Source organism: Bufo bufo, chromosome 3 (assembly GCF_905171765.1).
Source record: "Bufo bufo chromosome 3, aBufBuf1.1, whole genome shotgun sequence".
NCBI classification, from domain to species: Eukaryota; Metazoa; Chordata; class Amphibia; order Anura; family Bufonidae; genus Bufo; species Bufo bufo.
The window spans coordinates 567,278,758-567,294,542 of record NC_053391.1 but is presented as its reverse complement, the minus strand read 5'-3'; the positions used below and the strand labels follow the sequence as shown (position 1 = coordinate 567,294,542).

Genomic DNA, 15,785 nt, shown 5'->3' with positions numbered 1-15,785 from the left:
TAGGAAGCGTTTGATTGCTGTAATAGCCAATAAAGGCTTTTTTCTATTGATTATTGAGAAGGGTATGAATAATTTTGGACTAGACACTTTTTGCTCAAATGTAAATAAAAGCTGAGAAATGTTTTTTTTTTCCCCCACAATAATGCCTCTTGTACATCGTCTTATTATCTTTTGGGAGACACCTATGTCATTTCCCGTCAAAAAATTACTTGCTGGTTGAATAAAAGTAGCTTTAAGTCAAAATTTGCCAGGGGTATAAATAATTATGGGCAGCACTGTATATTATGGTGCTACCCCCATCTAGTGGTGGAATGTGTGAATTACACCTACCAGCCTGTTAGGAATTTTACATAAGGGTGCAATACAGCATGATATAACATATAATATAACAACTTTGCAGTAGCCACGTACACGAGTGGAACACTGCACACATACTGTTGCTGAACCTAGACCTGACCAACTGCAGCAACCCCAGATCATAGCACTGCCCCCACAGGCTTGTACAGTAGGCACTAGGCATGATGGGTGCATCACTTCATCTGCCTCTCTTCTTAACCTGATGCGCCCATCACTCTGGAACAGGGTAAATCTGGACTCATCAGACCACATGACCTTCTTCCATTGCTCCAGAGTCCAATCTTTATGCTCCCTAGCAAATTGAAGCCTTTTTTTCTTGTTTGCCTCACTAATTAGTGGTTTTCTTACGGCTACACAACTGTTCAGTTCCAATCCCTTGAGTTCCCTTCGCATTGTGCATGTAGAAATGCTCTTACTTTCACTATTAAACATAGCCCTGAGTTCTACTGTTGTTTTTCTTTGATTTGATTTCACCAAACGTTTAAGTGATAGCTGATCACAATCATTCAGGATTTTTTTCCCCGCCACATTTCTTCCTCGAATACGATGGGTCCCCACTATCCTTCCCGTTTTTAATAATGCGTTGGACAGTTCTTAACCCAATTTTTGTAGTTTCTGCAATCTCCTTAGATGTTTTCTCTGCTTGATGCATGCCAATGATTTGACCCTTCTCAGGGTCCTAGGCAGGAGTTTTTCAGGGTGCCAAGAAGTACATCTGAATTAAAGATGATATATAAATAGTTCCTTTAATAAAATGAAGGTGTAAAGCACAGGGAAGTGTACAAGGAAAAGTGGCAATTGACCCTGATACTATATACTCCTGAAAGTTTTAAACAATGCTCCCAAGTAATGTATTGATTTTAATGTATTGAAATAAAATACCCCTCCTATTCTGTCCCAGCCTTCTGGGATGGCCCTCATTACCTGTGCACGCTCCACCTCTCTTACTCAGCTGGCAGACATGAAATATTAATAAAACATGGCTTCCCGTTCACACTAATGAATATTCAGGCCCCGACATGTTTTACTAATGTATATATTATCAGGCCGATCGTTCTGATATCACACATGACCAGTGTGGTTGTCCCAGAAGGTGAGATACTGGTTATATGGGAATGCTGTCTGTCAGGGATGGGATGTTTAGACCCCCTACGATGCCCACATCAGACGAAATGCAATGATCACAATTATTAATACGTGAGTTGTACCAGAGATGAGTTATCGCTTATGAGAGATTTTCTTCATCCTCTGTCACTGGATTTTAAAAGCTGCTGGACCCCCACTGGGTGAGGTTCCATGCTGTCTGAGTGTCTGCATTTCCAGGAACCATCTTCGTTGCAAAGGACCAGTTTTTTTTTTACATTCAGGTGATAAACTGATTTCCTCCAAGGGTAATGCGTATTCCAACTGCAGGCCCAGACGGAATGGCACGTACAATTACAGTATGGCATGAACATATATGGGATCACACGACAGGTATAAAACATACACACATAATAAAAGTTATGAGAATTGTTGTCCATTTCTCACACCTATCCTCGGGATAGATCATCAATATCTAATCGGTGGGCATCTGACTCCCGACACCCCTGTTTGAAGAGGAGACTTCACTAAATCATTACTTATGAGTGGTATTCAGTTTCATGTTTGCTGCTTTTTAACATTGTTCTTTTAGGTAAGAGGAATGATCAGTGACTTTAGCTCACCTGCACTGTCTTTTGGGAGTCCAGGGTAGTCTGAAATCTACATCCCTGCATGCAGCAATGAGTAAACACCCATGTGTGGCTGGTGTCTCTGAGTAGTGTCGACTATCCTTTCCTATTGCTGAATTTTTTAAGTCAGTTTTGCTTCAGTCTGTTGATGTAATTTGTGTCAGATTTAGCAAATGTTGCATGTTGTTTGAGATATTTGGCAAATCTTTAAAAATAACACTTTTATCTAGAGAAGTTACCCCAGTTTTTATACCCCCCCAAATTGCATCATTATTTTGCCCATTACCCCACCCAATTTTCAAAAGTGCAGAGAGCAGAGTAAAAATCACAAAAAGTTGAGTTAAAAAATGGTACTTTGTAGTAAAATTTGCAACTCTTGTAGTAAAATGTTTCTGTGGGGATTCAAACTCACAACCATCTACATTAAAGGCAAGAACCTTAACCACTGGGCTATAGAGCTCAACGCTAAGTCATTGCTGAAAAACCTCATAGAAGTTTCTCTAGTATTATACAAGAGAAACTTCTTTGAGGTTTTTCAGCAATGACTTAGCATTGAGCTCTATAGCCCAGTGGTTAAGGTTCTTTCCTTTAATGTAGATGGTTGTGAGTTCGAATCCCCACAGAAATATTTTACTACAAGAGTTGCAAATTTTACTACAAAGTACCATTTTTTAACTCAACTTTTTGTGATTTTTACTCTGCTCTCTGCACTTTTGAAAATTGGGTGGGGTAATGGGCAAAATAATGATGCAATTTGGGGGGTATAAAAACTGGGGTAACTTCTCTAGATAAAAGTGTTATTTTTGAAGATTTGCCAAATATCTTAAATAACATGCAACATTTGCTAAATCTGACACAAATTACATCAACAGACTGAAGGTTCTTGCCTTTTAATGTAGATGGTTGTGAGTTCGAATCCCCACAGAAACATTTTAAAAATAAAGTCTAAATTACACAGGGTGTCCCCAAGCATAATGACCATGCTTGGGAATACCCCTTTCCCGACTGTTCAATGATCTCCCAGTACTGAAGCGGTTAGAGGATCTTGGCCCTGGGCAATTGCCCAGTTTGCTGTCCCTGCTTCAGACTAGACCTAAGGGCGTCATCCTGGCGGGGATCTGGGCTACAGGGGAGCAACCAGACCATTACCTCTTTGAATAGTCCTGCTGTGACTGGGGTCAGAGACACTGGTGCAAAGGGATCAGGATACAGGCTGAGGTCAGCTCTGGCAGAGTTTGTGCAAATCCGTGAAACTAGTCTGAGGTCAGGACAAGCAGCAAATGGTAAGAACAGGCCACCATCAGAATGGGCAACGGAGGGTCAGAGTCCATAAACAGGCAGAGGTTGGTACACAGGCAGACAAACAGAACAGCATACTTTCACTGGTATCTAGCAAGCTAAGAAACCTTAAGCTCAGGCATCCCCCCCATAAGGGAAGGTGTCCTAAATACCCTAAAGTAACCAGCCATTGGCTGGAAGAAACTAGGGCATGCGTGCTGCCCCTTTAAGAGATGGGAAGCACACACACGCCTTAAAGGGAACCTGTCACCGGGATTTTGTGTATAGAGCTGAGGACATGGGTTTCTAGATGGCCGCTAGCACATCCGCAATACCCAGTCCCCATAGCTCTGTGTGCTTTTAGTGTGTAAAAAAAACGATTTGATACATATGCAAATGAACCTGAGATGAATCCTGTCCTTGACTCATCTCAGGGACAGGACTCATCTCAGCTTTAAAGACAGGCCGGGATTCCTTCACAGAGAAGGCTGCCTCCAGGACAGTAGGAGTAGCAGGGTGAGTCACATGGTGCCCGTGCCCACCAGGAGGAGCGGGACCGCAGCAGGCATGGGCCACCATTCCAACATTAGTATTTTGTTGTTGTTAATAGTACCTTGTATAAATGTTATTTGACATGTAATATTAAAAAGTCTATATAATCATTCTGATATAACAATAGACCTTCAGTAAAACGCACATAACAGATATTCACACCATAAAACATGGTAAACGGTTCTGATGACATTTTTGGACATTTCCATTGTAAAAGTCAGTTAATTCCTCTTGTGGACACATGATGTAATTACAATATACACAATGAAGTACAACAAAAAAATATATATATAAATCGCAGCATTACATGAAACGTATATTCTGTTCATTATTCATATTTTGAATGCTTAAAGGGGTTCTCCGGGCTTTTAATATTTTTGACCTTTCCTCAGGATCGGTAATCAATATCAGCGGGGGTCCAACACCCGGCACCCCCGCTGATCAGCTGTTTGAAGAGAAGGTGAGCGCCGTGCCAGCGCTGCCTCCTCTTCACTGTTTACCTTCTCGCCGTTGCCTCTGCAGCGGTGAGCAGGTGTAATTACACCTAACCGTTCCATTCATTTCAATGGAACGGATCGTTCCCATACACTTGTATAGGAGTGAGCCGTCCCATTGAAATAAATGGGACGGCTTAAGTGTAATTACACCTGCTCACCGCTGCAGAGGCGATGAGGAGAAGGTAAACAGTGAAGAGGAGGCAGCGCGCGCGCCTCCTCTTCAAACAGCTGATCGGCGGGGGTGCCATGTGTCGGACCCACGCCAATCTGATATTGATGACCTATCCTGAGGATAGGTCAAAAATATTAAAAACCCGGAGAACCCCTTTAATGCATTAACAGATTATTCCTATTTTATTTTATTTTTTTAATCAAAATCAGAGAATATTTGATTTACATTAGGCCAGAATAGTACAATTCATTAGGAGCTGTCAGATGTGCCCACGTGTCAGTATATATTTCAGTATGTGTCCAGTTGGATGGGATGTTCAATGACTGTGGTTGTATCTTCATAGGTTGGCCTCCCTGGTAAGTCCGGTGTGTCTGGAGCCATATTATTGATCGTTCCTAACATTATGGGAGTTTTCTGTTGGTCCCCTCCTCTTGACAGAATTGGCAACAGTGTACGAGGAATTCACTTCTGCCATGTAAGAAAGACTTATTTTTTATGTGAAATAATGATAAAGGAAAAGTAATCCAGGAAATAACAGAACATCCTTTTATGGTAAAGAACATTCCTAGAAGATGTACACAATCTACAGAAGAATCAGTGAGGAGGAGGAATATGAAGGAAATACCCATCTACTAAAGGGGACATATTACTGGGTGCAGTGGTCAGATTTTATGCAAAATGCACCATACTTTATTGTGTTCTCGACTTTTACACCTTCCTCAACAATTACGAGATGTGTCTAGTGTAACACAGCGAGTGTGGACCCAATGTGGTACTGAACAGATTTGGATTAGGGCTACTCAGAAGATTATCTGAGTAGGGCCCCCCTTTTTTTTTTCCTGCAGCTCTGCAGGTTGTTTACGGATTTTTTTAAAATCGTTCCCAGAGAACCCCTTAAATATCCAGGGAGGGCTGGAGACTGATTAGGATGTGTACGATGGCCCTTTAAGAGCCAGAGGGATTACACATGCCCTAAGTCAGGCATCCTCAAACTGCGGCCCTCCAGCTGTTGTAAAACTACAACTCCCACAATGCCCTGCTGTAGGCTGATACCTGTAGGCTGTTCGGGCATGCTCGGAGTTGTAGTTTTGCAACAGCTGGTGGGCCGCAGTTTGAGGAAGCCTGCCCTAAGTGGAATGGGCAGGACAACAAGCACTATGGCGGCCATGTCCACTGGGAAGGAGCAGTGTCTGTGGGCATGGACTGCCAGATAAACAGAGCTGTGGAGCAGCTCAGCATTCTGGTGGCCGTGCCCACCAGAAGCAGAGCGATGCTGACGGGCACTGACCACCATGGCGCATTACATCTGGAGTGGAGTGTGGCTAAGAGGAGTCTTACAATTCACAAAACGTACAGAATTAAAGGTAAATCTGTCAGCCCCAAAACACCCTGGTCCCTATGTATGATCTCTTCAGACAGCAAACAAGCCTTTGGCCTCTTTCAGACGAGCGTGTCCTGTGTGGAAAACACACTCCGTGTGGAAGCATGATTTCCCATTATGGACACCGCCCGTTTCACAGGATTGCATGGAATTTTAATGATTTATAATGCTGTGTGTCTCTGCCGGACCTTGCATCTACTGAATTGTACTCGCATAATACTGTCAGTATAAGGCTACATGCACACGGCAGTGGTTTTTTGAGGCCTCCGTTCCGTTTTTTTGCGGATCGGATGGTTTCCCATTCATTTCTATGGATCCGTTAAAAATGCGGTGGACTCATCCATTTCTTGTCCGCGTCCTCTGTCTGTGTTTCCCGTCCGCAAAAATGTATTGCATGTTCTATTCTTGTCCGCAATAAGCGTTTTGCGGATCCATTGAAGTCAATGGGTCTGCAAAAAAATGCGGATGACCAACAGAAGCCATCCATATGTCATCCGCATCCGTTTTTTTTTTTGCTGATGGTTGCTGGGAAACCTGTATATATTAAATTTCAAGAATTACAGCCTTCAGTTTTGTTTTTTTTGCGGACCGCAAAAAAAACAAAACTGAAGACACACGGAAACACAACCTACAAAATTTGCGGACAAACGGAACGGATGTGGATGTAAAAAAAACAGGAACACGGATCCGCTATTTGCGGACCGCAAAAAACTGTCGTGTGCATGTAGCCTCATTCTGTAGAAGCAAGGTCGTGCATAAATCGTTATAATGCCCTGCAATCCTGTGAAACAGGCAGTCTCCATAACTGCTTATCCAGTACGGAAAACACGCTCCATGTCGGAGCGTAATCTGCAATCTAGAAAGACCTTGAATCTAGGTATGGTCATTGATACGCCTATGTCCTTGAGCCATCTGTGAATCTTATATGATCTGACACTTCAAGCCCATTACCCCCTGCAAGCTATACTGAACTTTGGATACGGACATCCTCCTGTATATTAAGCATTAAGCAGTAATCTAGAAATTGCTTACTTTTTAGGAACTGGTCTCACTCTTCAATTTCCATCATTATGACAACTTGCGTCATTGTGTAAAGAAGCTGGATCCCCGTAAAGAGATAAGAGAAACGCAGGTATTATTTTGTAGTCTGCTAATATGATCAGAATATTTTGGGCATATATAGCAAATGCCCAGAAATTCCAACACTGAGCTGATAAGTGAAGCTGTAGAGGGGTCACTTTCTTACCACTTGACAGTAACATCAAATTCTGTCTGCGATAACTGATTTCTGGAAGCAAAATTCTGTTATCATTCTGTGGTTTATGGTAGAATAGTAATTTTATTAAAAGGGTTGGCTATAGTCTAGCTACTGATGACCAATGTGTAGGTAAGATGACCAAGTGGCACTTACTAATATAGCCTTGTTTATATTCTGTGCCATTTGCTATAACATATTTTTCACCCTATAGGATGCACCTGCCCATAAGACGCACCAAGGTTTTAGAGGAGGAAAATAAGAAAAAAATAGTTTTCATTAGACCTCAGATCAGACCACCAATCAGACCTCCAATGTTAATCAGACCTCAGCTAATGAGCCTCAATGTTACTAAGACCCCCCAATCAGACCTCAGATCAGACCCCCAATGTTTGAGACTCCTAACCAGACCTCAGATCAGACCCCCAATGTTTGAGACTCCTAACCAGACCTCAGATCAGACCCCCAATGTTACTAAGACCCCCAATCAGACCTCAGATCAGACCCCCAATGTTTGAGACTATTAACCAGACCTCAGATCAGACCCCAATCAGACCTCAGCTAAGAACTCAATGTGAAAAAGACCCCCATTCAGACCCCCAATATGAATGACCCCCATGCAGACCCGCATGCTCAGAGAAGGAAAAAAAAATTAGTTTACCTCTCCTGCTCCAGGTGCCACCGCTCCTGAGATCCGACGGTCTTCCTGCTGCGCTGTCCTGTGACCCAACTGCGCACAGTATGAGGTCACAGAGCGCCAACGTCCTCACACTGTGCGCAGCTCACAGCACAGCGTTCGGAGCCTGCAAAATAAAACCAGGATGCAGTGAGTACAGAGCCCGCACAGGGAGTGCTGCAATCGCCACTTCTCTGTCTTCCTTCACTAATGAGGGCTTCTATAATGGAAGCGCTTATTAATATTCACCCCATAAGAACCACTGACATTCTCTCCCCACTTTGGGGCGAAAGGGTGCATCTTATTGGGTGCACAATACAGTATTTCATAAGCCATGTCCCCTTGTTGGGCAAATCTCCTCCTCCGTTGTCCTCATAGAGGTCCTGTCCATAAGATAGCTGCTGACGGAGGGTCATGTGACCAGACGTATCACTCAACCTCCACCATTCAAACACACTGCACCCGCACAAAACTCCCACGTGACAGCGTGATTTTCCTGGTCACATGACCCTCCATCAGCAGCCATTTAATAGACAGGACCTCTGTGTGGACAGCACAAAAGACGAGGGGATATGAAATATAGAAAATGGTGCAGAAATTCAACAAAGCCTATATTAGTAACTGTCATATAACCATCTTACAAACACATTGATTGACTAAACAGAAACCAGATAGTGACCAAAATATTATAATAGTATTATAGTATGCTATAAACACCCTTTGTTGTCTGCCTGATGATCATCTGATGTTACTGTTCCTATCCTCACTTCTGCAGCACAAGACCGTGGTGAACCTTCTATTCGCAGCTTATAGCGGTGATGTCTCTGCTCTGAGAAGGTAGCGTGTACTAAGTTTTATGTATCCACACCAACTAAGGTTCCCAAATGCTGGACATATGCCTGACATGCATGACACAAAATCAAACCAAAATACACTTAAAAGTGCAATCACCTTTCTAAAAACTGAGAACACAGAGTGGAAAGCAAAGAACTAAAAAGTGGGTAACTATTAAAATCCTTGAATAAAAGTACAACTGTATGATCAATACAATAATAATAATGTAAAAGTAGTTACTTACAGAAGTGCCACAATTGTAGACAAGGCTGTAGTGCAGTAAAAATCACCCCCAAAAAGAAAGCACCATAAACATCTATGCTACCAAGTAGTACAGCTGTACTTTTACTCCATCAGGGCACCCACTTTTTTTCCTTTTGGTGTTCTGTCAGTGTTCTCAGATTTTTTACTTGGTCGTATGTGTTTTTAAAAAAAAAAAAAAAAACATCAATAAAAGTCCTTTTAAGTTGAATTTGGTTTTGCACCTTTCTATTATCAGTATAAAGTATGTATCCAATAAAGTAAATGACGTATATAAATATACATGACTTTCACCACCATTATAAATTCAGATATAACAAAGATATCATGAGGGGCGTAGCTAAAGGCTCATGGGCCCTGGTGCAAGAGTTCAGCTTGGGCCCCCCTTCCCTCAAACCTTCGTGCTGCATGAGGCAAAAATTTAAACTGCACCCCCCCCCCCTCCTCCATACCAAATTCTTAACCTAACCCCTTCTGTCCAGCCAGAGGTGTAACTTGCATACACTTTCTATAATACCAGTGTCTTCTTATGTGGTACAAGGGTCTTTGGGGCCCCTCAGGCTCCTGGGCCCAGTAGCGACTGCTACCTCTGCACCCCCTATAGCTACGCCCCTGGATATCATATAAAATACCCATCACCACAAGGTCCAGTAAATACAATCCACATCATGCTGTCCAAAAAAAAAAACAAGGCACATAAAGCAGTGCACCTACAGTATATGTAAAAGGAAGAATGGCACTTCCATGGCTTAAAACTGTACTTGTTGAGACACTAGGCATAAATCTCTTATTTTCCAGGATTTTTATGTTGATAGCCTATCCTTAAGGGTCCATTCACACGTCCGCAAAATGGGTTTGCATTCGTTCCGCAATATTGCGGAACAGGTGTGGACCTATTCATTTTCAATGGGGCCGGAATGTGCTGTCCGCATCCGCATTTGCGGATCCGCACTTCCGTTCCGCAAAAAAATATAACATGTCCTATTTTTCTATCATTTTCTATCAGAGTGCCGGCGATGTGTGGTCCGCAAAATGCGGAACTCACATTGCTGGTGTCCGTGTATTGCGGATCCGCAAAACACATATGGACGTGTGAATGGATCCTAAGATAGACACCCAGGCCCGCACCCGTACCCGTACCAATCAGCTGTTCAGGAGAAAAGGCCATCAATATAAAAATCCTAGAAAACCACTTTAATCTTTTTGCAAACCCATAGGGAGTATTCAAGTAGGGTTTTTTTTTTTTACATCACACTTTAAAAACCCTGTATGGACCCCAGGGGCGTTGCTAAGTTAAAACATTCGGGGCCTGTCCCTGATGTTTTGTCCCAGGCCCCGAATGTCCTGCCTGCTAGATACAACTGTATTGCCATCCACAGGACAGCAATGCAATTGAATCTAATGCGGTGGGAGAGCTGAAGGACCTGTGGTGACATCACATGTCATGTGACCAGTAAAACAGGGCTAAAGGGAGGGATGTTATTTAAATGGAACTGTGTGTTGGAGGTGGCTGGGGAGGTGGTCATGTTATTTACATGGGACTGTATGTTAATAGTGGCTGTAGGAGGGAGTGATGTTATTTACATGGGACTGTATGTCGGAGGGGGCTGGGAGAGGCAGTGATGTTATTTACCTTGGACTGTATGTTGATGGAGGCTGTGGGAGGGAGTGATGTTATTTACATGGGACTGAATGTTCAGGGGGCGATGTTGTTATTTATGTGGGACTGTATGTTGAAGGTGGCTGGTGGGGGAAATTGTTATTTACATGTAACTGAATGTTGAGGGGGGTGATGTTTACATGGGAATGCATGTTGGAGGCGTCTGGGGAGAGGGTGATATTATTTACTTGGGACTGTATTTTGGAGGGGGCTGTAGATAGAGGGATGTTATTTACATGGGACTGTATGGCGGAGGGAGGAAAATAGTGTTATTTACAAGGGACTGTATGTTGGAGGGGGTGAAGGGAGGGGAGTGATGTTATTTACATGGGACTGTATTTTGGAGGGGGCAGGAGAGATGGAGTGATAGTATTTACATGGGACTGTATGGTGGAGGCGGGAATATAACAGGGGGCACTGCAAATCCAGGGGACATTATAGGCGTTCTTATTATTACTGAGGGCTCTATAGGAGGGACTTATAGATCCGCCTTATTTCTACTAAGAGCACTATGGGGGGCCTTATTACTACTGAGGGGTCTGTAGAGAGCTTTATTACCACTGGGGGAACAATAGGGGGCCTTATTTGTACTGGGGGCTCTGTGAGGGTATTAATAATACTGGAGGGCTCTTCTACTAATGGGGGCACTCTTGGGGAGCATTATCACTGTTGGGGGCAGTTTTACTATGGGGGCACTCATTTTTCTTCAGGATAGTATCTGGGGGTATTGGGGGGGCACAGCGAGCAGCAGGATAACACCTGTGGGGACTCCAGGTTTGGGGATGATGATAGAAATGTGAGGAAGCGAAGATGTCTGTGCAGAGACAAGGCATGGCTGAGAGAAGTTGTACGGACTGGATGGAGAAGATGATGACAGAGAAGATCTACGTCCGAGGAGACGTCACCTGGGAGGCCCTGGATGTGATAGGTATGTGCTGCTGTATAGCAAGTACAGCAAAATGCGGTGTGTGGGGAAGGGGGTAGGGGGACTTAGAGAACTGGGCCATATTCATTGGGGCTTGGGCCCTGGATCTTTTGAGACACTAGCAACGCCCCTGATGGACCCTGTATTCTGTGGCCAAGTGCTCAGTGGTGGTCTTGTCACTGTCATTTCTACTACACCCCTATGATGCGACAACGTGATGTACTGGATGCTATCTACATATTGAAGGATTTATTTTAGCACTTTAAGGCAGCCACTGGGTTTTATCAGACCAGGTAAAACGTTCTTTCCCATCGGCCTGTACTATATGCACTTTTTGTACTTTATTACAATTAGTTTGTTTTTGCCAGATTTGCACTTTCTGGAATGAACATGGAGCAAAAAGATTATGACTCCAGGACAGCTCTACATATTGCAGCGGCAGAAGGTTTGTATTCAGAATGACCATTTAAAAGTAGATCACAAAAAAACAATTTTTGCCATTTTTAACACTTTATTTTCAACTCTGGCAGGACATCTAGATGTGGTCAAATTCCTGATAGAAGGCTGTAAAGTTAACCCATTTGGAGAGGACAGGTAATAAGGCATGTGTGTAGTATGTGCTCGGCAAATGCAAGAATTTTGGGTTGACTTAGAGGAAATAAATATACATAGGACCTTACAGGGGTTTTCTGGGCTCTAGATATTGATAATCTATCCTCAGGATAGGTCATCAATATCAGATCAGTGGGATTCTGTTGCCCAGCACCCCCACCACTGTTGCCCAGTACCCGGCCCCCCCGGAAAAAAACACAGCTGGAAGCAGAAAGCAATGTCCACGGTGTAGTGACCTGGCCAGTTAGCTCAGCTCCCATTCACGGTGTAGTCAAAGCCTGTATCTTATGGATACTGTAAGAAATAAAACACATCGGGTGCCCCTCAAATTGCCTGATTGTGACTGACCCAGTAGCGTCCTCCATATAAATGTCAGTTGTGGACGTGCTTTCATGCAGTGTTTGTAATGGGAGTTGTGGTGAACCCCTTATTTTGTTGACCTTCGAATAAAGAGGTTGGCTCAACAAGATAACCCTTGTCCAAAAGCCCTATTTGAGCAAATTGTCATTATTGGCTGGGTTGGGGTACAACTGTATGCAGCATAGGCAGTCTTCTGTGACCTATGAATACACTGTAATCTCCAGGCTGTGTATGTACAGATGTATCAAGCACCAGCTATACAGATGTTATACCATCATTTTTATGTTTTAAGGAACATCAACCCTGAAAGGGCATCGGTCTGCAGATTTGTAGCTATAACACTGGCTGACCTGGTACATGTGCACTTGGCAGCTGAAGGCATCTGTGTTGGTCCCATGTTCATATGTGCCCGCATTGCTGAGAAATATGATGTTTTAATATATGTAAATGAGCCACTAGGAGCAAAGGGGGCGTTGCCGTTACACCTAGAGGCTCTGCTCTCTCTGCAACTGCCACACCCTCTCCACTGTGGTCCTGTCAATCAAAGTGCAGAGGGTGCGGCAGTTGCAGAGAGAGCAGAGCCTCTAGGTGTAACGGCAACGCCCCCGTTGCTCCTAGAGGCTCATTTACATATATTAAAGCATCATTTTCCTCAGCAATGCGGGCACATATGAACATGGGACCAACACTTATGTCTTCAGCTGCCAAGTGCACATGTAACAGGTTAACCAGCTTCATAGGTACAAATCTGCTGACGGATGCCCTATAAAATTCCTGTGAATCTATTATTCTTTCACAGGGACAAGTTGCCACCATACCCAGACCCTGGAGCCTAAAGGGGCCATTCAGCTGTAAACTATTCCTCTCCTCCATACACATGCACGCTTGGTTGGTCAAGCATGCATGTGTGGTCAATGGGGAGACTGCCAAGACACCTCTGTCATTGGCTTATCTACCCTGAGAACAAAAGAAATTCAACATGACTGATCGTTCGTTCTGACAACATCTGTCCGGAAAGAGTCAGGAAGCCCCAATACATATAAGATAGCCAGCATGGAATGCCGAAATCAGCCAGGAAAATGTTGTGTAATTAAAAGGTGCCATAAAATTATTCTCTGTTTTTCCTAGGTGGGGAAATGTCCCCCTACAAGATGCTATAAGTTTTGAGAGACATGATATAGTGAAATTACTGAGTGAATACCAAGAAACCTATGTAAAGAGACAGATGGGGGCGGAAAGTTCAGAGGATCCAATATCTTTGGAGAATTTGGAGAGCATGGTGTAGCTGATCTTCACCACAGGGCTTCAGCACATTTGGTTACACAACCAGCGAAATCTGCACTAACCTTTTACCCAAGGATCAGCAAAATCTACTCCATATCATCGCGCGGTAGTGGAGTGCTATGATACAAAGTATGAATCCCTCTCCAGGCAAACTCCACAAGGCATCCCTCGCCCATTATTGATGTCGCGGAGGGAGGATACAAATTTATGCAATTTAGGCAATGCTCTGTGAGCTATGTATTCTCGGGCTGATTACATGATTTTACCTAAAGTGATACACTGTAGCAAACCCTCAGGACAAGGAGAGACATTTATGTTGCTGACATGTTGTGATCTTAAAACTACATCACAGTGGCATACGTTTTTACTACATATTGATCTAAGGAAATCCATCACGGTGATAGACCCATTTAATTTAATTTAGACAGCTGTATGCCTCATGCATATGACCATAACTGTGGATCCGCAAAATACAGATACCATCCATGTGCCATCAGCATTTATTTTATTTTTTTGCAGACCCTTTGACTTCAATGGGTCCATGTACTGCATTTTGCGGACCAGAATAGGAGATGTTCTGTAACTTGAAAGACGGGCATACGGATGTGGACAGAACACAGGTCTCATCCGTCCTCTGTCCACATCTGTATGTCCATTCTGCAAATTATAGAACGTGTCCTATTGTGGTCCACGGACCGTTGAAGTCAAAGGGTCTGCAGAAACAGAAAATTACACACGGATGCTATCAGTATTTTGCAGGTCCACAGTTTGCAGATTGCAAAACTGATATGGTGGTGTGCAAGAGGCCTTACATGCATATCGCCAAGCCTATTAGGGACCACATGGGGGCTTGCACAACTCTGTTCCAAGATGCCAATCAAAATGGAGAACTGTTTGCACATTGCTGTTTTGTGGCACCCATGGTGGTTTGGCGCTCCTGTATAGCGGCATTGGCTGGCTTGTTCGTTCCCGATCATTGCCTGCCCATCAGAGGAGGGGAGAGCTGCATTTGTACAAGTAACTAGCATCTCCTCTGTATGGGGATGAGGGATCACTACTGCAACTGCTCGTCCCCATAGAGAATCATTGTTTCTGAGCAGCAGATCACCCTTTACACAGCACAATCTGCTGCTCAGAGATGATGATTTCTGGTGTCTGCGGCACTGATGCTTTCACCTGATAACCGAGCATTTGATCATTCAGCGGCAGTTATCGTAGGATGGACTACCATAATTGCCCCAATTGTTAGCCTGGATAAATGGGCCCTAAATCAAAGGAGTCTCTTACTTTCACACTAGCGTTAATATTTTCCGGTACTGAGATCCGTCATAGGGTCTCAATACCAGAAAAAAATGCTTCTGTTTTGTCCCCATTCATTGTCAATGGGGACAAAACATAACGGAACGGAATGCTCAAAAATGCATTACGTTACGTTCACATACCGGACAGCACATCGCAGCATGATGTGGTTTGCTTTCCATCCTGGGATGCGGAGCAAAACGAAAGATCAATTTCGATTGTGTCAGAGAAAACGGATCCGTCCCCATTGACTTGCATTGTGGGTCATGACGGATCAGTTTTCTCTGACAAAATCGAAAATGGATCTGCCCCCCGTTGACTTTCAATGGTGTTCATGATGGATCCGTCTTGGGTATGTTAAAGATAATACAACCGGATACGTTCATAACAGATGCAGATGGTTGTATTATCAGTAACGGAAGCGTTTTTGCTGAACCCTGATAGATCCAGCAAAAACGCAGGTGTGAAAGTAGCCTTATTGTGCAGTTCCCAAAAATATGTTACCTCAGTTGTAGTAACATGTCCACTTGTAAAAAAAAAAAAAAAAAGTATTTAGTCCTGGTCAAACCCGTTAAGTTGAAATATGGAGCATTTGTTGCAGAAGCTACACCAATAATCTAGAGCAAAGCACAAAGGCCGTGATCTTTTAAATATGATCCTGAAACAAATG

At 43.5% G+C, this 15,785-nt stretch overlaps 1 protein-coding gene across 1 annotated transcript in view; it reads left to right on the top strand.

The window, feature by feature from the left end:
- Positions 1-15,356, top strand: part of GLS2 (glutaminase 2) — a 109,852-nt gene extending 94,496 nt beyond the window's left edge. The window contains exons 13-18 of the mRNA XM_040425616.1: positions 4,912-5,043; positions 6,989-7,081; positions 8,656-8,717; positions 11,929-12,005; positions 12,091-12,154; positions 13,661-15,356. Of these exons, the coding sequence (XP_040281550.1) occupies positions 4,912-5,043; positions 6,989-7,081; positions 8,656-8,717; positions 11,929-12,005; positions 12,091-12,154; positions 13,661-13,817 (585 nt within the window). The 3' untranslated portion in view covers positions 13,818-15,356. The remainder of the gene's footprint in view (positions 1-4,911; positions 5,044-6,988; positions 7,082-8,655; positions 8,718-11,928; positions 12,006-12,090; positions 12,155-13,660) is intronic.
- The last annotated feature ends 429 nt before the right edge of the window (positions 15,357-15,785 follow it).